The sequence below is a fragment of the Juglans regia genome, unplaced genomic scaffold (genome assembly GCF_001411555.2).
Source record: "Juglans regia cultivar Chandler unplaced genomic scaffold, Walnut 2.0 Scaffold_772, whole genome shotgun sequence".
NCBI classification, from domain to species: Eukaryota; Viridiplantae; Streptophyta; class Magnoliopsida; order Fagales; family Juglandaceae; genus Juglans; species Juglans regia.
In genome coordinates, this window is record NW_023362634.1 from 71700 (window position 1) to 98431 (window position 26732).

General features: G+C 38.8%; 1 protein-coding gene across 1 annotated transcript; it reads right to left on the reverse strand.

Annotated features, from left to right (window-relative positions):
• Positions 1-8273: 8273 nt before the first annotated feature.
• On the reverse strand, positions 8274-8861 carry LOC108982953 (protein FAR1-RELATED SEQUENCE 9-like). The gene has a single exon (XM_018954446.1). It carries the CDS (start codon positions 8859-8861, stop codon positions 8274-8276), a length of 588 nt encoding a protein of 195 aa, XP_018809991.1.
• Between the last annotated feature and the right edge of the window lie 17871 nt (positions 8862-26732).

A 26732-nucleotide genomic window follows, 5' to 3' on the forward strand; every position in this document is an offset into this window, starting at 1 on the left:
TAGATCGGCGTTTATTTGGTTTTCTTGCTTGGTTTGGTTGGTTTGTATTTGGGAGGATTTTAGTTCTTTATTTGTAAACTCTCAGATGTATGATTTGTAACTACGGTATTCCTCCGCCACAAATGAGGACATTTTTCATAAACTTGGGACGGGGCCACTTGACATGTGGCTACCAGCTCTTCAAAAAAAATAAATGATGAGATTGCACATATATATATATATGGAAAATGCTATGCACCCTGCTCCCCCTTCCCGTTTCCTCTTCCCGCTTGACGTGGAATGCCACGTTGTATGTGTTTTAAAATTAAAAACTAAACAAACTAAACACGCTTCGTCTTTAGTCTTCTTCGTCTTCTCGAACACCTACGAAGCTCTGAGACCCATGAACATTCATCTTCAACCTTCCTTCCCGTTCCCTCTGAGACCCATCCCGCATTTCATCTTCAACCTGCTGAGAGAACTGGGTATCGGGTACCATTTCCTTCTTCGAGATCGAACCCATCCCGTGCTCTGTATTTTATCGTCAACCTTCCTTCTTCGAGATCGAACCCATCCCGCACTGATATGAACCTGTGAGAATGAATTCCCTTGAATCCACAATCAATTTGAAAACTCCCCAAGAAAGCCAAAATCAAGTCAAGGATGGAAAATCTAGACCCGATGAGAACTCGTTTCAAGAATCTAGATTATATAAATATCTAGACCCGTTGAAGAACCGTCTCAAGAACCCAGATTACAAAGGAGGAACGCCACAAAGGTTGTGATTTACCTTTGATAAGTTCAAGAGTTCAATCAAGAACAAGAGGAGAAAACACAACTCACAAATAAAATTCAATATTGTCTAACCCCTCAAATGAGGCTACAAAGAGTTTTTAAACCCAAACCTAATCAAAACCCTAGCCAAAATAAAGCCCCTTTTACCCAAAATTACCCTTGATGAACAATATCGGCTACAGTACACGCGGCTACAGTAACCCTACAATAAATTGATGAAATCCTAGTTCCTAAAAAGTAACTTTCCAAATAAGCCCTTGACCAAAATACAAGGCCTTCGCAAAAACATAGTTCATAAGAAATAAGAGAGGTGAGCCAAGCATCTTCAAGCTCCCTTATTCTAAACTAATAAAATAAATCATTTAACCAAATTGGAAGCTTCCAATAACAATAGGCCGTATCTCTAAGTCATGTCTTCCACAGCTTGAATCAAGTGGATCAAAGCTGGTTCTTCTTCTTTCAGACCCATCTTGAGTGTTGGGCTCTTGCTGGCGTCATCCCAAGTGGATTAATCATTGCATTGCTTCCTTGATCTTCTTGGCCTTTGATCTTGTAATTAGCCCATCTGGAACTTGCAAAGGATCTTTAAGAGTAGGCCCCACCTTGGTTCCTATCATTCCCCCTCTCCTCAAAAGGATTCGACCTCGAATCTTCACCTACATCAAAAGGAGAAAGATCAGAAACATTGAAAGTTGCATAAACTTTATACTCACCTGGAAGATCCACTTTATATGCATTGTCATTAATTTTCTCAAGAATTTGGAAAGGTCCATATCCTCGAGGATGCAACTTAGTCCTTCTATAGGCTGGGAATCTTTCTTTGCGCATGTGAACCCAAATCCAATTTCCTGGTTCAAAGATGACACGCCTTCGTTCTTTTATTGGCTTGGGAAGCAACCCTTTCATTCTTTTGAGCAATTTGAAGCCGTACCCTCTCATGAAGTGACTTCACCAACTCCGCCTTCTTTTGTCCATCCAAACTACTCCTCCGGGATAGAGCATCAGCAACAATGTTCTCCTTACCTTACTTGTAATGGATGACATAGGGAAAGGTCTCAATGTATTTCATCCATCTTGCATGCCTTTTATTCAACTTACCTTGACCCTTGAGATGCTTCAATGATTCATGATCGGTGTGGATCACAAATTCCCTTGGCCATAGGTAGTGCTGCCAAGTCTCTAATGCACGAACAAGACCATAAAGCTCTTTGTCATAAGTAGGGTATTCAGGGATGCCCCACTTAACTTTTCACTGAAGAAGGCTATGGGCCGCCTATCCTGCATCAAAACGGCTCCAATCCCTATTCCTGAGGCATCACATTCGATCTCAAAAGCTTTGTTAAAATCAGGTAATGCTAACACAGGTGCAGAGCACAACCTTTCTTTAATAGTGGCAAAAGCATTCTCTTGATTAGCCCCCAATGAAACCCAACATTCTTTTTAATTACCTCAGTGAGTGGTGCAGCAATGGTGCTGAAGTCTTTAACAAAACGCCAATAAAAGCTAGCTAAGCCAAGAAAGCTTCTTACCTCAGTGATGCTTTTTGGCATTGGCCACTCCTTCATGGCCTTGACTTTCTCTTCATCCACCTCAATACCCTTTGTACTAACAACATAACCAAGAAAAATAACTTTTTCCATGCAAAAGGCACATTTCTTGAAATGAGCATACAACTTTTCACATCTCAACACATCAAACACATATCTCAAATGCTCAATATGGTCATTTAAGTTCTTGTTGTACACTAAGATATCATCAAAGTACACAACCACAAACTTGCCTATGAATACACGTAGGACATGGTTCATTAATCTCATGAAAGTACTGGGCGCATTTTTAAGTCCAAATGGCATAACCAACCATTCATAAAGCCCATACTTAGTCTTAAAAGCAGTTTTCCATTCATCACCCTCTTTCATTCTAATTTGATGGTACCCATTTTTAAGATCAATTTTACTGAAAATACATGAGCCATGCAATTCATCAAGCATATCATCCGATCTAGGAATGGGATGGCAATACTTTACCGTGATATTGTTGACTGCCTTGCAATCAATGCACATCCTCCACGTCTCATCCTTCTTTGGCACTAGTAGCACTGGTACTGCACAAGGGCTCATGCTCTCCCTCACGTACCCCTTGCTCATCAAATCCTCAGCTTGCCTCTGAAGCTCCTTTGTCTCCTCTGGATTACTCCTATAGGCTGGTCGATTTGGAATAGCAGTCCCGGGCACAAAATCAATCTGGTGCTCAATGCCTCTAATGGGTGTCAACTCATTTGACATCTCCTCCGGGAATACATCCTCAAACTCCTGCAACAAAGAAATAGCCAAACTAGGGAGAGACTGGTTAGTTTCATCAAGAGTAAGATAAGATTCTTTATAGACAAGAAAAATCATAGGGCGATCTGCGAAGAAAGCCCTCTTAACCTCACTCTCTCTTGCATAGAAACTCACTTTTGCCTTTCCTTTTCTCTTGGCAGACTCTCTTTCTTTTTTCTCTCGTGGCTCAACTCTTTTTTCTTTACTCTCAGCCACCTCTCTTTTTCACTCTTTCTTTTATGCTCATTTTCACTCTCACTCTTTCTTTTTTGCTCAATCTCTTTTTCACTCTTTCTTTTTTGATCACTCTCATTTTCACTCTTTTTTTTTTAGCAACCTCACTTTTCAATTTCAGTTGGTCCTCATAGACCTGGCTTGGAGTTAAAGGAGCAAGCTTAATTGTTTTGCCCTCCTTTTCAAAGCTGTACATGTTCTTGAACGCATCATGTGTCACTCTCCTATCATACTACCATGGCCTCCCCAACAAAATATGGCCCGCATGCATCGACACAACATCACAAAGCACCTCATCCTGATACTTCCCAATAGAAAAAGTAACTAACACTTGTTTATCCACCCTAACCTCTCCACAATCATTCAACCACTGCAATTTGTATGGTCTAGAGTGTTTTAAGGTTGGTAAATTCAATTTCTCAACCAAAGTAGTGCTAGCCACATTAGTACAACTCCCTCCATCAATGATCATACTACATATCTTATTGTTGAAATGGCATCTAGTATGAAAAATGTTCTCTCTCTATTGCTCTGCATCATCCACCTTAATGTATGCATTGAGAGCACGCCTGGCAACAAGAGACTCACCTGTCACAGGGTATACCACTCCATCATCATCACTAGCATCAACCAACTCGGGCACCTCATCACTATCATCCTCACTCTCAGTCATCACCTCCCCATTGTCACGCATAATCATCTCCCTCCTATTTGGACATTGAGAAGCAATGTGCCCTGAATCCAAACACTTAAAACATTTGATATCTCTATTCCATGAAGGTTGGGATTCTACCTTGGGTTTGTTGCTAGTTCCCTCATCTTTTCCCTTAGGTGGTTCGGTCTTTCTCTTTGCTTCAGCTGGATCATTCCTATCCCATTTTGATTTCCAAGTAGTGCTAGAAACCGAAGTGTACCTTGCTGTCCCTTTTCTCTTTAATTGCCTCTCCACCTTCATAGCCATGTGCACCATGTCCTCTATCTCCACATAATGCTGCAATTCAATTACATTGGCTATGTCCCTATTCAAACCACTCAAAAATCTAGCCATGGTGGCCTCTCGGTCCTCCTCTACATTAGCCCGAATCATCGCCACCTCCATCTCCTTATGGTAATCCTCCACACTCCTAGACCCCTGTGTAAGATTTTGTAATTTCTGGTAAAGGTCTCTATAGTAATGGCTAGGAACAAATCTTCGCCTCATGAGAGCTTTCAACTCTCCCTATGTCTCTATAGGCCTCTCATAATTCCTCCTCCTATTGGTCACTAATTGATCCCACCAAATAATAGCATAATCAGTGAATTCAATTACCGCCAACTTCACTTTCTTCTCCTCAGAGTAATTATGGCAATCAAACACCAACTCTATTTTTTTCTCCCACTCTAGATAAACCTCAGGGTCAGTTCTACCTTGGAAAGGTGGTATTTTCATTTTGATGCTACCAAGGTCTCTATCTACACCATCCGGACCCCTTAGATTCCCCTCAAATCCTCTTTCATGCCTAACTCTTCTATTTCTACCCGACCCAATGTCAGATGCTAAGTCTTCCTCATCCTCACCATCTCCTTCATTCTCATACTGATTTTCAACTCTATGCTCACGTCGCCTCCTGTCCCTCACACCTTGTAGATTTCTAATCGCTGCTTCTTGATGATCCATCCTATCCCTCACTTCACCCAACACCAAGTTCAACCGCTCAAACTGTTGTTGCATGGCTTGCAACACAAAGGATGAGTTATCTGCTCTCCCCCTTGGTGATGCGCTACTCCGATGAGACATTATCAGGTGTTACACAAAAGAATGTTAGTGGCAAAAAAAAGTAAACCTCACACACTCCCTTACGTGTTTACACTCGAATAATGACACTCCACTCGTGTTTCACTCTTAATTGGCTTTTTTCTGATAATTGTCTCACACTCTCTTGCCTTTTACCTCAAGAGTTTTCCCACTCAAGTTCTTTAAGAACTAATTGACTCAATCAAGACAAAGCAACCTTGTTTTATCCCAACTAGTAATTAGGTCCAAGAAACAAGAACAAGAGAAACACAGAAGGAATGAAAAAAAAAATGGCACGTGAATCAAGGAAATTACATGAATGAAACAGTAACTCTAAGACAAGATACCAACTAGAATCACCCCCTTTGATGATAAGGCTTAAGTAAAAATCTCAGAATTTTTTTTTTCACGATTTTTTTTTTCTTTTCCTTTCTTTTGTTTTGTTTTGTTTTCTTTTCCTTTCACCAACTGATTTGATCACAATCAAGAATAAGCAGACGTGGGAATGAATTCCCTTAAACCTACAATCAATTTGAAAACTCCCCAAGAAAGCCAAAATCAAGTCAAGGATGGAAAATCTAGACCCGATGAGAACTCTTTTCAAGAACCTAGATTATATTAAAATCTAGACCCGTTGAAGAACCATCTCAAGAACCTAGATTACAAAGGAGGAACGCCACAAAGGTTGTGATTTACCTTTGATAGGTTCAAGAGTTCAATCAAGAACAAGAGGAGAAAACTCTACTCACAAATAAAATTCAATATTGTCTAACCCCTTAAATGAGGCTACAAAGAGTTTTTAAACCCAAACCTAATCAAAACCCTAGCCAAAATAAAACCCCTTTTACCCAAAATTACCCTTGATGAACAGTACCGGCTACAGTACGCACGACTATAGTAAATTGATGAAACCCTAGTTCCTAAAAAGTAACTTTCCAAATAAGCCATTGACCAAAATACAAGGCCTTCCCAAAAACATGGTTGATAAGAAATAAGACATGTGAGCCAAGCATCTTCAAGCCCACTTATTCTAAACTAATAAAATAAATCATTTAACCAAATTGGAAGCCTCCAATAACAATAGGCCGTATCTCTAAGTCAGATCTTCCACAGCTTGAATCAAGTGGATCAAAACTGGTTCTTCTTCTTTCAGACCCATCTTGAGTGTTGGGCTCTTGCTGGCTTCATCCCAAGTGGATTGCACCAATCCTTGCATTGCTTCCTTGATCTTCTTGGCCCTTGATCTTGTAATTGGCCCATCTGGAACTTGCAAAGGATCTTTAAGAGTAGGCCCCACCTTGGTTCCTATCACGCACCCACCATTTCATCTTCAACTTGCTGAGAGAACTGGGTATCGGGTAAGATTTCATCTTCAACCTTCTGAGAAACCCAGAAACCCATCCCGAGCTCACACCATTTCGTCTTCAACTTTCTGAGCTTTTGGAAAATCAATTGGGTAATTTTTGTAAGGTAATATATGTTGGTTGATTTTGCAGGCTGGGCATTCTTGTGGGTTTTTTTGTTGGTATGACCCAGAAATACCACCATATGGCGAGAAGAAAATCAATCGTTTAAAAACCGAAATTCAAAAGATACAACTTGCAATGGATATTAGAAATAGAGACTGAAAGGCGCAATCGAAAGTTTGAGAGATTTAGTGTAGTTGTAGCAATTTCAATGTCGTGAGTACTTTGTTTAGGCATGCTTCTTGGAAAATTCTGAAAAAGAATTTGTTGGTTGGTACGTTGATGTAATATATGACTCTGCTTGGTTGGTTGGTTGGTTACTTTTTGTAATAGGACAAAGTGAAGGATGTATAAATGGTTACCCTGCTTGGTTGGTTACTTATTGCACAAATTTTGCACTTCCAAATTTTCTTCCTAAAAATCATTTCAAAATTAATAAAAGAAACTAAAATAAGACACTGATCATTAATCAACCAGAATTAGACCATGTTGTCTCTCCCTTCATTAATCAACCAGAAAAATGTGCCTTCATTACAAAATTTATGAGCAAATATACAATTGCTCCCTCCCAAAATATACAAAATATACCATTGGTTCATCCCAAAATATACAAAATATACCATTGGTCCCTCCCAAAACATACAAAATATAAAGGAACCAAAAATCTGCTATTACATTACAAAATATACAAAAGCTATATGGTATCTTCCAGAAGCATATCGTCTTCCAATCACCACATCTGCATTATGTATGATTAATTTCTCGCATCATTATCCTCTTCCGAGACATGCAATCCTCTCAATTGCACCTAAAGTTACAAAAAGTCACAAGTGTATACTTGACCAGTTCTTGCAAAAAATGTTGCAATACACTTTTAAAAAAATAATACCAAAATAATATAATCTGTAGTGTGAATTACCTGTGAAGGAGGAGCAGTCTGTCCAATACCAAAAAAATCTTTAGTGTATATTTGATGAGGCGTATACTGGTTATAGCATAAAATTGTTAAATGAACAGTGTTAAAAAATGTGTTCATCATAATGTAGTTTTAATTACATGTGAGGGATGAGCAATCTGTCCAATACCAAATAAATTCAGCGCATATACTTGATGAGGCGTGTACTGTGAGTGGCATAAAATTATTAAATGAACCGTGCTAACAATTTCTACATCATAATGTTCTTTGAATTACCTGTGTGGGAGGAGCAGTCCATCTAATGCCAGAATAATTCGTAGCAGTCGAAGGAGTAGCAAAAAAATCTGGCGCATGTGTCCAAACTTGACTTTGTTGATCCTATATCAAAAGTACATTGTTTTAAACTTGTTTATATGCATCACAAATCTAGGAATTGTGAAAGATAAAAAGTACCTGGGTTTGAGGAGCCTTATGATGTGTGCCGCTGACAGTGCATTCATCTGGAGCGTGACTACTTCGCTGTTCATTGGAATGAAGATAATAATTTATTATTATAAAAAAAATATAATGTTTTATTTACACCATGAAACAAAAAAATGAACCTTAGCTTCGTCGTGGTGTAATCGTCTCCTCGTACTAGATTTTTTAAGACTCTTCTCAGCAGGATGCACTTTTCTCTTAGACGGTGGTCTTCCCTTACTCCGAACTACCAACGGACTAAGAACTCTACCTGTCGTGCCTCCCATGGACGTAACTAGATCAACTGTCGTGCCCCTTATGGAAGTATCTCAATCAACTGTCGTGCCTCCCGTGGAAGTAACTGGATCAGTGATACCAGGGTACTGTACCTTCAACTGTTCTATCTGATTAATCAATTTCACACAACTGCTCTCGAACTTTGAAGCATTGGAACATAGTTCATAGAAGCAATTCTGGATCCTATCGTACCTTCGGGCATCATCAATGCTACTAGTGTCGTAACTACTTTTGACGAAGGTGCATTTTCGCTTTACATCCTTCCTCCACCAATCTAAGATGTAATTCGATGGTACTATATGCTTACCCAGCTGAGTCAAGATACGAAGAGTGTGCATGCATAATATGCCCTTAAACTCGAACAACTTACAACTGCATTTAACATCAAGGGGATCTTCATCAATTTTTACAGTGAAGGTTGCATGCTTTAACAAGTCATCACCAACTTGAATCTCATCGGCAACTTCGAATATACTTCTACCACCCTCACATCCCAATAATGAAGTAGTTAAATAAAGAAATCCTCGCAATTCCTCTTGTACTTCTTTAAATTTAGCAATTGTATATGCTTTTTGAAATTGCTTCTCAAGAGGATAGCGAGTGATGCACGGAATCTCCATGTTAAATGAATTAAAATCCGCAATCGCTTCATTCTCTACCTTCCTCCTAAGGGCTGAATCGTACTACTCAACAAATTCTTTCAAAGTTGTTTTAGAGTTAACGTAGTCATCAAAAAATGCATTCATGCCTTCACTCCAATGTGTAGTTGACATACCTGCCCAAAATGTGTCTCTAACGTACGTCGGCACCCAAAAATGGCAATCAGTATATAGTGATACCAATCATGCATTCTCATGCAGATCATAGATATCGAGCATATCAAACCACTGTGATTCAAATTCAAGCTCACTCAAAGAGTCATAAATGCCCCTATGCAGAGTACTCTTGATTTCCTCATATCGAGAATGTGATCGAAACTTTTTAGGAAGCTTTTTCATTATATGCCACAAACAAAAGCGATGTCTAGATGTTGGAAACACCCTCGAAATTGCAATTTTCATGGCCCTATCTTGGTCTGTGATGATTGCATTTGGTGGTTGGTCATTCATACACTTCAACCATGACTCAAACAACCACTTGAATGTATTAGCGTCCTCATTGGATATCAATTTGCACCCCAATAAAATTGACTGACCATGATGGTTCACACCCACAAACGGTGCAAAAGGCATCTTATACACATTAGTCAAATATGTTGTGTCAAAGACAATGACATCCCCGAATGATTCATACGCAGCTCTATTGCGGGCATCCGCCCAAAACACATTTATTAACCGCATGTCATTGTCAACGTCTATTTTATAAAAAAAATCCAGATTTCTTTTTTGCATATCTTGGAAATAGTTATATAGAGCTGCAGAACCTCCAACCCCGAGGCGAAGTTGTCTAACTTTGTCAATGTAGTTTTGACACTCCTTCTCCCCGAATGGCACATTCTCGTACCCCCTGCCTCAACAACCACAACCTTGAAATTTTTTTGACAATCTTATTCCTGCCTCATCATTTATTTCAAGTCTCTTCGCCACACGAGCATCAACCTTCTTAAAGCATCTGAAATGCCTGCCTTTTTTGGACTGCAAACATGTGTGTGATCCAAGATCACTTTAGATAGGGTATATCCACCTTCATCATTCAGTACCGCATTAATCCTAGTCATACATCCTATCTTCTTTGTTTGTCTTGTTTTCATAATATTGGCAGCCTTACTCTTTGATGTGCTTCCACACACACATGCCTAGCAAATCCATCTGACGTTCCCATCGTCATCTTGTCTAGAATTCCTTTTAAACACTCCAAAGCCCGTCTGCTTACCATACTTCTTATAGTAAGACCAAACTTCTTCTACAGATGAAAAGTTCATTCCAACCATAGGTTGTTCAATAGTTTCATCACATTCAATGCTTGTATCCTCAATAACCTCATCACACTCATGAGCTGAAGTACAATCTGTGTTGGCATCCATTGTACATCCGTTCGAATTGCCTACAATGATACAAAAAGATATAGTGTCAGAAATCAACTTCTTATATAAATCATAAAAGAAAACAAGTATTGGTCTTCTAGGAGTTACAAATTTGCTGAGAAAAAATCCATATCTAAAGTACAATCTATTTATAAAAAGTCGAAAGCAGTCTGTCCAATTTTTGTATATAGTTTACAACTCTCTGTGTTGGCATGAATAAGTTGGAATCAACTTGGTTCGATTCATTGAACCAATTATATATATATATATATATACATGTGCGTGTGTGGAAGAAGAGTTTAGTGAGCTGCATATATATATACATATATATATATATATTAGTACTAGTTTCATAATATATATATGTATATATATACATGTGCGTGTGTGTGGAATAAGAGTTTAGTGAGTTGTACATATATATATATACACTACTGGTTTCATAATATATATATATACATGTGCATATGTGTGGAAGAAGAGTTTAGTGAGTTGTATATATATATACAAGTACTTGTTTCATAATATATATATATATATACATGTGCGTGTGTGGAAGAAGAGTTTAGTGAGCTGCATATATATATATATTAGTACTGGTTTCTTAATATATATATATATATACCTGTGCATGTGTGGAAGAAGAGTTTAGTGAGCTGCATATATATATATATATGTTAGTACTGGTTTCATAATATATATATATATATACACGTGCGTGTGTGGAAGAAGAGTTTAGTGAGTTGTATATATATATACAAGTACTGGTTTCATAATATATATATATACATGTGCGTGTGTGGAAGAAGGTTAGAATAATGACGTGATGCTAAACGACACTCCAAGAACGTTCCAAGAATGGCTTTCTTCTTGAAAGTTTTTTCTTGCTACGTTTGACGCAAGTAATGGCTGCTGCTGCTAACGGAGGTCGACGGCTCTTCGTGGATCTAGTATCGGTGGTTCCTCAGCCTCTTCCAGAAATGTTTGTGGCGCATCGTCTGCCGAAATCTAAGGATGGCGAAATTTTTTTCCAGTTTTCTAAGGAGGAAATCCAACGATCTGCCGAGCCTTTTCGGTACTCGATTGTTTTGAAGTTCTTGAGGAACCGACCATCCTTGGATGCCATTCGGGCCTTCATTCATAAGCGATGGAATCTTGATAGCATTCCAGTCGTTTCCAATATGAGGCATCCTCGGAATGTTTTTATCAGAATGGTTTCGGAGGAAGACTGCATGAAGGCTCTGTCTCGTGAAGTTAATGATATAGATGGGATTCCTTACCGACCATTCCACTGGTCTCCTGACTTTAAAGAAGAAGAAGAACCCTCGATTGTACCGGTGTGGATTGTACTTCCAGGTTTGTCTCCTAACTATTATCATGAATCCTTCCTTAAAATTCTTACAGCCCCTATTGGTAGATTTATTAGAAGTGATAACTCTACTCGTTGTGTTACTCGAACCGATGGTGCTCGTATTTGTGTCGAAATGGATGCTGCTAAGAAACCTTTACCTTATTTTTGGATTGGGATGCCTGGTTTGGGAACTAGCCGAAAGCAAGAAATTATATATGAAACTTTGCCGGCGTTCTGTTCTAAATGTAAAATACAGGGGCATAACTTAAAGACTTGCCGTGCTGGGAAAAAGAATGCAGGAAGTAATGTGTGGGTTCGGCAACGAGAACCGATTGTGGAGGAGCCGACGGACAAGATTAATAACCCAGTTGTTGAAGATACAGAAGTTGAAACAAACAAAGCAACTGAGGAGAATCGGGTGTTAGTTGATCCCATTCTTTTTGTTGAGGAGTTGGAACTGGAAAAGGATCAAGAGGAAAATCTTGAGATTACGGATCTTGCGGAAGAAATGAACCCAGGAAGTTTTGAAGGAAAATTGGTTTGCTCGAACCGCTTAAGGGAAACAGAGTTGGAAACGGACATGAGGGAGGGGGAAGTAGTTCCTAGTTCTGCAGAAAGGGAGGTTAATAATGTTTATGAGGAAGAGGTACGTCTGGAAGATGGTTCGATGTCTGATCCGGAACCTGAGAAAAATGCGAAAGTATTTTTGCAGGAGAAGGAATATCATTCGGATGCAGAAGATGAAATTGTTAAGCGAAAATATCAAAAGCGGCAGTTTGAGAAAATTAGGAGTTCCAGGTGGGTGATCACTAGAACACAGAAGTTTATTCAATGACTGGTTCAATATTAGTCTGAAATGTAAGAGGTTTAGGTACTTCTAAGAGACGTTTACAAAAACTGCTGTCTAAACATAAGCCAAAAGTTGGCAGTGTTGCTGGAACCTTTTCAGAGTGTGGATAAAATCTAGAGTTTCATGCGGATATTGTAGTTTGATAAGGTGATAACAAATGAGAATGATGGTGGAAAAATCTGGGTGTTTTGGAAAAATGAAGTGGATGTGCAGGTGGTCCGCATGAGTTCGCAGTTTGTGTCATTACGTATTACCGAAGGAGATTTTCATTTCTTGGGTAATTTTATTTATGCCAAGTGTAATAGGTATGAGAGACAGATGCTTTGGGAGGAGTTGAGTTCGGATAGAATGGGTGTGGAGCTGTGCTTGTTTGCTGGAGATTTCAACGTAATTTGGTCGGATGTGGAAAGGTGTGGTGGGCGTCTGCGGAATAGAGTTACAATGGATGAGTTTAATAGATGGATTCATCAGGGCGGGCTGATGGAAATGAATTCACAAGGAGGTAAGTTTACATGGTGTAATGGTCAGCAGGGATTATCTAGAGCTTGGGCAAAGTTGGATAGAGTGTTACTTGATGCAAATTTTCTGTCTTTATTCCCGAATGCTCATTGTTTGTATCTTCCAAGGACAACGTCGGATCATTGTCCTATGTTTATAGAATTTTTAAGTGATCCGTTCTCTTATGGCCCCCCTCCATTTCGATTTCAGCAAATGTGGGTTGAGCACCAGGATTTTATGAATTTTGTTCAAAATGTTTGGTCTGAATCTATCATAGGTTCGGGGCTTTTTAAATTAGCTAGCAAACTTAAAAAGCTTAAGGTGGCGTTACGTGAATGGAACAAGAGGGTATTTGGGAGAACTAATAATCAGATTGCTATTCTTGAAGATAAGGTTGAGAGTCTTGAAAATTTGTTGCAGAGAGATTGGGATGATGATATTGAAAGGGAGTTAGTGCGGTGTTCTAATGAGTTGTCTTCTTGGAGGCGAAGGGAGGATATAAGACTAGCGCAGATGGCTAAAATCAAGTGGAGAATGGATGGTGATAGGAACACAAAATTCTTTCATGTTTGGTTATCTAATAAAAGGCATAGGAAAATTCATAAGTTGAGAACTTCGAATGGGATGGAGTTTAATTCTCCGGAAGAACTTCATCTTGGTGCAGTTGATTATTTTTCTGAGTTTCTTCAGAGATCTAATCCGGTAAGGGAGGTGCCTGATTTAACTAGTTTGATATCGTCGGTTATTAATGAAGAGAATTGTGTCCGGCTTTGTGGGATCCCTTCGTTGGTCGAAGTGAAAGAGGCTCTATCAACTATTCCTATTAATAGTTCCCCGGGCCCAAATGGTTTTGGTGCGGGTTTTTTTATGAGTTGCTTGGAGGTGGTTAAAGTTGAGGTTTTAGAAGCTATTTCAGATTTTTTTCTATCAAAATGCCTTCCAAAATTTTATTCGGCTTCTTTTATTGTGCTTATCCCGAAGGTAGATGTGCCTTCGGGGTTTGATAAATTTAGGCCAATTAACCTTTGTTCAGTTTTCTATAAAATTTGTTCGAAAATTATTGTGAATCGTATGACAGGTCTTCTTCCCAAAATGATTTCTCTAGAGCAAGAAACGTTTATACCTGGGCGGAGTATTTTTGAGAATATCAGTCTTACCCAGGAAATGGTTCACTCACTGAAGAGGACGACACATGGTGGTAATATAATGATTAAAGTTGATATGGCTAAAGCATATGATCGGGTGGAGTGGAACTTTTTGATTGAGGTATTGAGGTGTTTTGGCTTTCCTTCTTCTTTTTGTGATCTTATTCGTGCTTGTATTTCGAATGTGTGGTATTCTGTGATGCTTAATGGAACGACGAAAGGTTTCTTTCAAGGGAGGCGAGGTTTGCGCCAAGGGGATCCCCTTTCGCCTTACCTCTTTATTATCCTTCAAGAAGTGCTTTCTAGACTTTTGAAACAAAGCTTTGTTGAAAAAAAGATTGGAAAATTTTCCCAAGCTAGAGGTACTCCTCATATTTCTCACCTTATGTACGCTGATGATATTGTTATTTTTTTGAATGGAGGAAAGAAATCGGTAAAGGAACTGTTGTTGGTTTTTGAAAAATATGAAAATTGGTCAGGTCAGCAACTTAGTAAAGAAAAGACGGCTATTTTTTATTCTCCTAAAAATTCGTTAGTAAGAAAGAGAGCTCTTAAAAGGCTGACAGGGTTCTCTGAAGGCTTGTTTCCTTTTAAATATCTTGGGGTTCCGATTGTATTAGGGCGTCTTAAGCATGAACATCTAGAGGAGATGATTAATAAAGTCTGGAACAAAATCAGTGGTTGGAAAATGAAATTATTATCAACGGGTGGGCGTTTAATTTTACTTCGTCATGTGCTGTCTAGTATGGCTTTACATATATTTGCAGTATTGCAGGTTCCCCAATCTATTATTAAAGAACTAAACCGAATGTTGAGCACATTTTTTTGGGGAGAGATTAATGGTAAAAGGAAAAAAAAGTGGGTGGCATGGGAGAGTATTTGTAAGCCAATAGAGGAGGGTGATCTTGGTTTGCGGAATTTGGGGGATATTCAAAAAGCTTTGCACATGAGGTTTGCATGGAATCTTTTGAAAGGAGAATCCCTGTGGGCTAGTTTCTTTAAGGGAAAATATGTGGGATCTTTGAGTTGGTGTCTTATTGATATGAGAAAAGGTACGAGGTTTTAGAAAATGATTGTCAAAAGTATTCCGAGTGTTCTTAATAATGCTAAGTGGAGAGTTAGAGATGGTAATATTTTATTTTGGTATGACAAATGGAGAGATGGGGGGTCCTCTAATTGATGAGTTCCAGATAGTGGGTAATCCGATGTTGAAAGTTAAAGAGTGCAAGTTGTCCAATAGTTGGGATGTGGAGTTTTTGAGTACGTTGGTTGGTCAGGATAATGTGGAGGATATTGTTGAGGCTTTGGCTGGGTGTAAGGGAGGATCTGATGTCTTGAGCTGGATGAAGAATGACAGTGGGAATTTTTCTACCAAATCCGCTTGGGATTACATTCGAGTACAAGGATCTAGTATGGAGTGGCATCCTTGGGTGTGGCATAAGTTACTTCCACTTAAAGTTTCGGTTTTAATGTGGAAAGTGTGGAACATGGCATTAAGTGTTGATGATCGTCCTCCGTGCATTGGGATCCAGATAGTTTCTCGCTGTGATTGTTGTGATGAAGGTAATTATGAAGATCAAAATCATGTGCTACTTACAGGTGAGTTTGCATCGGCTTTATGGCATTTTTATGGATCTATTTTTGGTATCCCTATTGGTCGTACTTGGAGGGAGACGGTACAAATTTGGTTTCGACGGGCATCTTCTAATTCTCAACTGGGAATAATAGTGGGGATTTTACCTTCTATTATTACTTGGCATCTTTGGAGTAGACGATGTACTGCTCATATGGAGGGAAGGCTTCAGTCTATTTTTTCGGTTCGACTTTCTATTAGTAGATGGATGGGATTAGTAGTTCGAGATATGAAAAAGGTTAGTAATTGTTCCAGACATGATTCACAGGTGTTACAGTCATTGAATATTCCAGCTTTGGTTCCTGAAAGGAAGCATTTAAAGCTAGTGGCTTGGCAAAATTGAATACAGATGGGAGTAGTCTTGGTAATCCAGGTTCTTCAGGGGTGGGCGGTATCATTAGGAATGATCGTGGTCTTATGGTTTATGCTTTTAATTCTTATATTGGAATCGGAACTAGTAATAGAGCGGAGTTGTTAGCTGTTCTTCAGGGACTCAAAGCCTGTAAGGAATTGGGGATTAATTTTGTGGAAATTGAATTAGATTCGCAAGTGGTGATTTCGTGGTGGAATAGGAGAAGGTGTGGTGTGTGGTACTTGGAAGATTTTTGGGAAGATACATTGGCTCTTATGGATTCTATGGTGTGCGTTGTTCGTCATGTTTATAGAGAGGGAAATAAAGCTGCGGATTGGTTGGCCCGGAGTGGTGCGTCGGGTCTTAATTCTGAGTGGAGATTTGTTAGGGAGGTGCCTAGGGTATTTCATGGTTTAATCCGTTTGGATTATCTGTGATTGCCTTCATTGCATTGTCGTTAGCGTCGTGTTCATGTGGAATGGTTCTTGAGTGGTTGTCCGTTTTAGTATGTTTGTAATTTTGTTTGTAATTTTGACACCTGGTAGTAGAATTGTTTGTAATACTAGGTGTCGGTCTGTAACCACGGTATTCCTCTGCCATAAGTGAGGGCTATTAATAATTTGGGGTGTGTGGAAGAAGGTTTAGTGAGCTGCATATATATATATATATTAGTACTGGTTTCATAATATATATATATATATATACATGTGCGTGTGTGTGGAAGAAGAGTTTAGTGAGTTGTATATATATATACAAGTACTAGTTTCAGAATATATATATATACGTGTGCGTGTGCGGAAGAAGAGTTTAGTGAGCTGCATATATATATGTTAGTACTGGTTTCATAATATATATATATATATATATATATACACGTGCGTGTGTGGAAGAAGAGTTTAGTGAGTTGTATATATATATACAAGTACTGGTTTCATAATATATATATATATATATATACATGTGTGTGTGTGGAAGAAGAGTTTAGTGAGTTGTATATATATATACAAGTACTGGCTTTACACACTACTGGAAATACTTGTTTTGTATATTTTAAATAGTACTACTACAAGTTTTACACTTTATACTCAGAATTATTAATACTGATACATTATATATATATATATTTATATATTTATAGGAAAACATCAATGTCATTAAACGCATAAAAGCATTACAAATTGTTCTAATCAAGCCAAACAGCTTGGGAAACAGACAGTGAGACATGGTTGGACCACATTTCAGCAAATGTAACACAATTTATTTCTCATCATGTTCCTTATACTGTAACAGAATAAGACTCTCATGCCCATCTCTCTCATATTTCTTGTTCTAGTTCTTATTAATAACAACTAAAACAAGAACAAGAAGCTGAGACCCCACTGGATTGTAAAATAAAAAACATGAAGTATATGATAAGGGTCTCACAAAGTTAAGAAGCATGTTTCTAACGGGTACAAATTAAGTTGTCATGCGTTGAGAATATCTCATCAATAGCTAGCTATGGTTGGAAAATAAGAACAAGATCAATAGTGCAGCTATGGGTTCCCAATACGAGAGAATGATAAGGCAGGAAATATTGCAGTATTTTCATGATGTATTTGTAATCTGGTTTTCTTTATGAAATAGGCTAATCATGTGGTTGTCGATCTAGTTGAAACTATAGGACAAGTATTCAGTTCAAAACAGTTATATTTATCAAGTTTGGTATTCAAGAATTCAGTTCAAAACATTAATACGCATATTGTAAAACTTCACTTGAGCATCAATGCACTAGTACTGAAAAAATAACACTACAAAAATTAAAATGGGACATTTTACTTTGCTTTAAGGCTTTTTACATTGCTTTTAGGCTTTTAGCATTCCTGAACATGTACACTATACACTCTTGGAAGGTATTGCAACTCAAGGTATTGCAACTAGACATGTCAGAACAGAAAATCAAAGACATTCTTGGCTTTTACCTTGCTTTTTTTTTGGATCAAATTCACACAAACATGTCAGATCCGAAAATCAAGATATTGCAACTCAAAACCCAGTACTGCAAAATTAAGGAAAAAACATGAATCCAGGCATGACCTCATGAAAGGATGATCAAATAGCAAAAGTGAACTCCACCTAGGTAATGCTCTAAAACTATAATTGATAAATAATACTGATCAAGCAGCAGTGATAGGTTGGCCTTCAAGCAAAAGTGAATTCATGACCAAGGGCATCCTATATGTGAACCGTTTCAAAGCTTCCCTTTTGCTTCCATCAGTCACCATGACAACATTCCCAACATCAAACTTGATGAAAATATACAATTTTGTTGGCTTCCAAGTTCAGCTTGATGGTGTCATTGACCTTTATAACTGGATATCGGGTAATTGGCCTTAATAGTTCAATACATGTACACCTAGCTGATGGCTATCCATCTCCCTCCCAACATAAGAAAATTAAATTCTCCATTATATAATTTAGTTGTGTGTTGGAAATCAACGGCAGGTCATGCTTTCCTTTTTTTATTTATTTTTTTCTCAATTGCATCCCCACAAGAAATTTCTCTTTTAGTTCCTAGAGAGAATATTCATCCAGTATGAATTATAAAAGCAACAACCCGTTGGGATGTGTAACCAAATCCAAGAGATAACAATCAGGTTTTTCATTCCCCAATCCGCAAATGAACAGATTAAAAGCTGAAAAATCATCAAGTGTCGACTCAGCTCAGCATGTAAAGTAATGTGATAATTGGTATGTTGAAATAATCTCACCACCTGGGTGTGAATGCTTTCCTTCATAGCTCCTTTTAGCTATTTTCGAATATATTTGGATCTACAAATTTCTAGTTTTACAAGAAAAAAAAAATTAAAGTTCCAGTTCATAGGTTTTAAGCATGAATAAACAAACTGCACCGTGCTCTGTTATCACATGCATCATAGGATTTTCATTCAAAAAAAAAAAACAGAGCTTGTCCCAATATCACATAACACTAACAATAATTAGCTAAGAGCACTAAAGGGGAAGGCCATGGCTGAATGCCCTCTCAGTTAATCACAAGTCCCAAACCATGAAAAAAATTAGGAAATGTACCTCACGGATTGGAGGTCGGACGGAGGTGAGCAGGAAGACGGCGGCGAAAAGAAAGTGGCTAGCTTTCTTGGTTTTAAAACACGGTCGATGATATGAACCCGCGGGAATGAAATCCCTTGAACCCACAATCAATTTGCAAACTCTCCAAGAAAGCCAAAATCAAGTCAATGGATGGAGAGCCTAGACCTGATGAGAACTCGTTTCAAGAACCTAGATTATATTAAAATCTAGACCTGTTGAACAACCCATCTCAAGAGCCCAGATTACAAAGGAGGAACGCCACAAAGGTTCTGATTTACCTTTAATAAGTTCAAAAGTTCAATTAAGAACAAGAGGAGTAAAACTCAACTCACAATGAATAAATTCATCAAATTTCATAAACTTCGTCGTTTAAGCCCTTGAACTTATATTTGGCCCATCTGGAACTTGCAACATATCTTTAAAGTTGAAAGTCTTCAAGTGCCCAAAGCCTATAAGTCATGTTGTTGCCCTTTCCATAGCTTATGAAATGAATCAAAGCATAATCTTCATCATTTAAGCCCTTGAACTTATATTTGGCCCATCTGGAACTTGCAACATATCTTTAAGACTAGGCCCACCTTGGTTCCCATCATTCCCCCTCTCCTCAAAAGGATTCGACCTCGAATCTCCACCTGGATCAAAGGGAAAAATGTTAGTAACATTATCATTAATTTCATATGTATTATCATTAATTTGTTCAAGAATTTGAAAAAATCCATTGAAGCTACTCCTGTTGGCAACAGATAAAGACATTAAATCTAAAGGAGTAAATGGATTAAGTCTATAAACAATTTCAAAAGGAGAACATAAAGCGGTAGTATGTATGGTCCTATTATATGCAAACTCTATAAATCCATCCATAATCATAAAAATAGAATCTCTATTACTTTCTTTCCTAGGCAGCCCCAAAACAAAGTCCATAGATATGTCTACACAAGACTCACGAGGAATATGTAAGAGTGTATACAACCTCAGTGGCAAAAGTTTAAATTTGGCCTTTCTGCATGTAATGCACCTGCCACAAATGCGATTGACATATCTCTTCATCTTAGACCAACATAATCGTTCATGCAAAATGTCTAAAGTTTTCATGATACCAGAATGACTACTCCAATTATATGCAAACTCAATGAATGACAAGCAATACTCCAACAAACGTTCATGCAACATGTTAATGAATGACGAATGATACTTCCATAAACGTTCATGCAACACTTCAATGAATGGCAAAAGATACTCCCACAAACATTCATGCAACACATCAATGAATGACAATTGATACATCCACAAACGTTCATGCAACACGTCATTGAATGGCAAATGATATTCCCACAAACGTGCATACAACACAACAAAAGTCTTCCTTACACCATGGTTAACCAACAAAGCACCATGTCCCTCACACACAAGCAACTTACGCATAAAACTAGTAGGTACACAAAATCTATTCTTTCTAAACAAGTACCAATCTAGTTTATAGAACTTACCAAAGGATGATTTCTCACATGTTCCATACACACTAGCAAAGTCATCATCATTAGCATGCAATTCCTTATCATATTCAAGTTTCAACAATTTTGCATCTAAAATGAAAATAAGGACATACCTTCTTGCTAAAGCATCAACCACAAAAGTTTCCATACCTTGTGTGTGTTTGAATACATGAGGAAAAGTCTCAATACAATCCTCCCGCTTTGCACGCATCATAGTCAACAACTTACCTTGTCCCTTTAAGTGTGCACTGTAGCCGCGGCACTGTTTATCCAGTGGCACTTTTGGAAGATGGGGTTTTATTTTGGCTACAGTTTCATTAGGTTTTGCTTTAAATACTCTATGTAGCCTCATTTTAATCAGTTTATGAAATTTGATGAATTTATTCATTGTGAATTGAGTTTTACTCCTCTTATTCTTAATTGAACTTTTGAACTTATCAAAGGTAAATCACAGCTTTTGTGGCGTTTCTACTTTGTAATCTGGGTTCTTGAGACCGGTTCTTCAGCGGGCCTAGATTTTAATATAATCTAGGTTCTTGAAACGAGTTCTCGTCGGGTCTAGGTTTTCCATCCATTGGCTTGATTTTGGCTTTCTTGGGGAGTTTTCAAATTGATTGTGGGTTCAAGTGAATTCATTCCCATGGGTTCATATCATTTGGTATTCAGAGCAAGGTTTCCAATCAGGTCTGATTCTATCTTTTAATTCTAACATCCTTTAATTTAATTCTACAAATCTACAAGGTGGGAGGGGCAGGAGGTGGTGCACATGGCTATGAAGGTGGAGAGGCAATTAATGAGAAAAGGGACAGCAAGGTACAGTTCGGTTTCTAGCACTACTTGGAAATCAAAATGGGATAGGAATGATCCAGCTGAAGCAAAGAGAAAGACCGAACCACCTAAAGGAAAAGATAAGGGAACTAGCAGCAAACCCAAGGTAGAATCCCAACCTTCACGGAATAGCGATATTAAATGTTTTAAGTGTTTGGGTTCAGGGCACATTGTTTCTCAATGTCCAAATAGGAGGGTATTGATTATGCGTGACATTGGGGAGGTGATGACTGAGAGTGAGGATGATAGTGATGAGGTGCCCGAGTTGGTTGATGCTAGTGATGATGATGGAGTGGTATACCCTGTGACAGGTGAGTCTCTTGTTGCCAGGCGTGCTCTCAATGCACACATTAAGGTGGATAATGCAGAGCAACAGCGAGAGAACATTTTCCATACTAGATGCCATGTCAACAATAAGGTATGTAGTATTATCATTGATGGGGGGAGTTGTACTAATGTGGCTAACACTACTTTGGTTGAGAAATTGAATTTACCAACCTTAAAACACTCTAGACCATATAAATTGCAGTGGTTGAATGATTGTGGAGAGGTTAGGGTGGATAAACAAGTGTTAGTTACTTTTTCTATTGGGAAGTATCAGGATGAGGTGCTTTATGATGTTGTGCCTATGCATGGGGGCCATATTTTGTTGGGGAGGCCATGGCAGTATGATAGGAGAGTGACACATGATGGGTTCAAGAACATGTACAGCTTTGAAAAGGAGGGCAAAACAATTAAGCTTGCTCCTTTAGAAATGAGCATAAAAGAAAGAGTGAAAAAAAAAGTAGAGAGGTGGCTGAGAGTAAAGAAAAAAGAGTGGAGCCACGAGAGAAAAAAGAAAGAGAGTCTACCGAGAGAAAAGTAAAGGCAAAAGTGAGTTTCTATGCAAGAGAGAGTGAGGTTAAAAGGGCTTTCTTCGCAGATCGCCCTATGATTTTTCTTGTCTATAAAGAGTCTTATCTTACTCTTGATGAAACTAACCAGTCTCTTCCTAGTTTGGCTGTTTCTTTGTTGCAGGAGTTTGAAGACTTATTCCCGGAGGAGATGCTAAATGAGTTGCCACCCATTAGAGGCATTGAACACCAGATTGATTTTGTGCCCCGGGCTGCTATTCCAAACCGACCAGCCTATTGGAGTAATCCAGAGGAGACAAAGGAGCTTCAGAGGCAAGTTGAGGATTTGATGAGCAGGGGGTACGTGAGGGAGAGCATGAGCCCTTGTGCAGTACCAGTGCTACTAGTGCCAAAGAAGGATGGGACGTGGAGGATGTGCATTGATTGCAGGGCGGTCAACAATATCACGGTAAAGTATCGCCATCCCATTCCTATATTGGATGATATGTTTGATGAATTGCAAGGCTCATGTATTTTCAGTAAAATTGATCTTAAAAGTGGGTACCATCAAATTAGAATGAAAGAGGGTGATGAATGGAAAACTGCTTTTATGACTAAGTATGGGCTTTATGAATGGTTGGTTATGCCATTTGGACTTACAAATGTGCCCAGTACTTTCATGAGATTAATGAACCATGTCCTACGTGCATTCATAGGCAAGTTTGTGGTTGTGCACTTTGATGATATCTTAGTATACAGCAAGAACTTAAATGAACATATTGAGCATTTGAGATATGTGTTTGATGTGTTGAGATGTGAAAAGTCGTATGCTAATTTCAAGAAATGTGCCTTTTGCATGGAAAAAGTTGTTTTCATTGGTTATGTTGTTAGTACAAAGGGTATTGAGGTGGATGAAGAGAAAGTCAAGGCCATCAAGGAGTGGCCAACGCCAAAAAGCATCACTGAGGTAAGAAGCTTTCATGGCTTAGCTAGTTTTTATCAGCGTTTTGTTAAAGACTTCAGCACCATTGCTGCACCACTCACTGAGGTAATTAAAAAGAATGTTGGGTCTCATTGGGGGGCTAATCAAGAGAATGTTTTTGCCACTATTAAAGAAAGGTTGTGCTCTGCACCTGTGTTAGCATTACCTGATTTTAACAAAGCTTTTGAGATTGAATGTGATTCCTCAGGAATAGGGATTGGAGCCGTTTTGATGCAGGATAGGCGGCCCATAGCCTTCTTCAGTGAAAAGTTAAGTGGGGCATCCCTGAAGTACCCTACTTATGACAAAGAGCTTTATGGTCTTGTTCGTGCATTAGAGACTTGGTAGCACTACCTATGGCCAAGGGAATTTGTGATCCACACCGATCATGAATCATTGAAGCATCTTAAGGGTCAAGGTAAGTTGAATAAAAGGCATGCTAGATGGATGGAATACATTGAGACCTTTCCCTATGTCATCCGTTACAAGCAAGGTAAGGAGAACATTGTGCTGATGCTCTATCCCGGAGGTATGTACTTCTTACTTTTATGAGTGCTAAAATACTTGGGTTTGAATAGGTGAAAGACATGTATGCCGATGACGCTAATTTTTCAAATGTGTATGTGGCATGTGATAAGGCGGCATTTGGTAAGTTTTACAAGCATGATGGTTATTTGTTTAAAGAAAGCAAACTTTGTCTGCCAAATTGTTCTATGCGTGAGTTATTGGTGCATGAGGCACATGGTGGGGGATTAATGGGACACTTTGGTGTCAAGAAAACTTTAGACATTTTGCATGAACATTTCTTTTGGCCTAAGATGAAGAGAGATGTGAACCGCATTTGTGGAAGGTGCATTACGTGTAGAAATGCCAAATCTAAGGTTTTGCCACATGGGTTGTATACACCCTTACTCGTTCCTAGTGAGCCATGGGTAGACATATCTATGGACTTTGTTTTGGGGTTGCCTTGGACCAAAAGGGGTAGAGATTCTATTTTTGTGGTTGTGGATAGATTTAGTAAGATGGCACATTTCATTCCATACCATAAAACAGATGATGCCACAAACATAGTTGACTTGTTTTTTCGGGAGATAGTGCGACTCCATGGAGTAACTAGGAGTATTGTTTCTGATAGGGATGTTAAATTCCTTAGCTACTTTTGGAAGGTGTTGTGGGGGAAATTGGGTACTAAGCTCTTATTTTCCACTACTTGTCATTCGCAGACTGATGGTCAGACTGAAGTAGTTAATAGGACTTTAACTCAGCTCTTACGCACTGTTGTTCATAAGAATTTAAAAACTTGGGAGGATTGTTTGCCATTTATAGAGTTTGCATATAATAGGACGATGCATACTACTACTTCATACTCACCTTTTGAAATTGTTTATAGATTTAATCCACTTACTCCTTTGGATTTGATGCCTTTACCTGTTGATGGCAGGAGTAGTTTGGATGGACAAAAGAAGGCAGAGTTGGTGAAGTCACTTCATGAGAGGGTACGGCTTCAAATTGCCCAAAAGAATGAAATGGTTGCTTCCCAAGCCAATAGAGGACGATGGCGTGTCATCTTTGAACCAGGAGATTGGGTTTGGGTTCACATGTGCAAAGAAAGATTCCCAGCCCATAGAAGGACTAAGTTGCATCCTCGAGGAGATGGACCTTTCTCCTTTTGATGTAGGTGAAGATTCGAGGTCGAATCCTTTTGAGGAGAGGGGGAATGATAGGAACCAAGGTGGGCCAATTACAAGATCAAGGGCCAAGAAGATCAAGGAAGCAATGCAAAGATTGGTGCAATCCACTTGGGATGAAGCCAGCAAGAGCCCAACACTCAAGATGGGTTTGAAAGAAGAAGAACCAGTTTTGATACACTTGATTCAAGCTGTGGAAGACATGACTTAGAGATATGGCCAATTGTTATTGGAGGCTTCCAGTTTGGTTAAATGATTTATTTTATTTGTTTAGAATAAGTGGGCTTGAAAATGTTTGGCTCATATGTCTTATTTCTTATGAACTATGTTTTTGGGAAGGCCTTTTATTTTGGCCAAGGGCTTATTTGGAAAGTTACTTTTTAGGAACTAGGGTTTCATCAATTTATTGTAAGGGTTACTGTAGCCGCACGTACTGTAGCCGGTACTGTTCATCAAGGGTAATTTTCAGTAAAAGGGGCTTTATTTTGGCTAGGGTTTTGATTAGGTTTGGGTTTAAAAACTCTTTGTAGCCTCATTTGAGAGATTAGACAATATTGAATTTTATTTGTGAGTTGAGTTTTGTCCTCTTGTTCTTGATTGAACTATAGAACTTATCAAAGGTAAATCACAACCTTTGTGGCGTTCCTCCTTTGTAATCTGAGTTCTTGAGACAGGTTCTGCAACGGGTCTAGATTTTAATATAATCTAGGTTCTTGAAACGGATTCTCATCGGGTCTAGATTCTCCATCCTTGACTTGATTTTTGGCTTTCTTGGAGAGTTTTCAAATTGATTGCGGGTTCAAGGGATTCCATTCCCACGGGTTCATATCACTTACCCTAAGGTCATGGTAGTACCATAGATTGCCCAAGAGCAAAAAACTCCAACCTCTTATTTTTGCCACTCTGTCCTCACATGGTTTCTAACTAAGCGTAGAAAATTTGGTAAAAATAAGAGTTGCTCCGATTCGATCCGGGTTGGGGCATACTTACCCTAAGGTCATGCAAGAACGATAGGATGCCCACGAGCAAAAAACACCCACCTCTTATTTTTGCCACTTTGCCCTCACATGGTTTCTAACTAAGCGTGGACAATTTAGTAAAATAAAGAGTTGCCCCGATTCACCCAGGCTTGGGGCATACTTACCCCAAGGTCATGGTAGTACCATAGGATGTCCACGAACAAAAAACTCCAACCTCTTATTTCTGCCACTTTGCCCTCAATTGGTTTCTAACTAAGCGTGGATAATTTGGTAAAAATAAGAGTTGCTTCGATTTGCCCCGGGTTGGTACTTACCCTATGGTCGTGGTAGCACCATAGAATTTCGGCGAGCAAAAAACTCCCACCTCTTTTTTTTGCCACTTTGCCCTCAATTGGTTTCTAACTAAGCGTGGGCAATGTGGTAAAAATAAGAGTTGGCCCGACTCATCCCGAGTTGTTGCATACATAACCAAAGGTCATGGTAGTACCACAGCATGCCCACAACCAACAAACTCCATCCACTTACTTTTGCCACTTTGCCCTCAATTGGTTTGTAACTAAGCGTGGGCAATGAGAGTTGGCCCGACTCGCCCCGAGTTGTTGCACACATAACCAAAGGTCATGGTAGTACCGCAGGATGCCCACAACCAACAAACTCTAACCTCTTATTTTTGTCACTTTGCCCTCAATTGCCTTCCTACAAAGCATGGGAAATATTGAGAAAATAAGAGTTGGTCCGATTCGCC

Excerpts from the sequence above, each read along its gene's own strand:
- LOC108982953 (XM_018954446.1), bottom strand. The coding sequence starts at position 8,861 with ATGGAGATTCCGTGCATCACTCGCTATCCTCTTGAGAAGCAATTTCAA.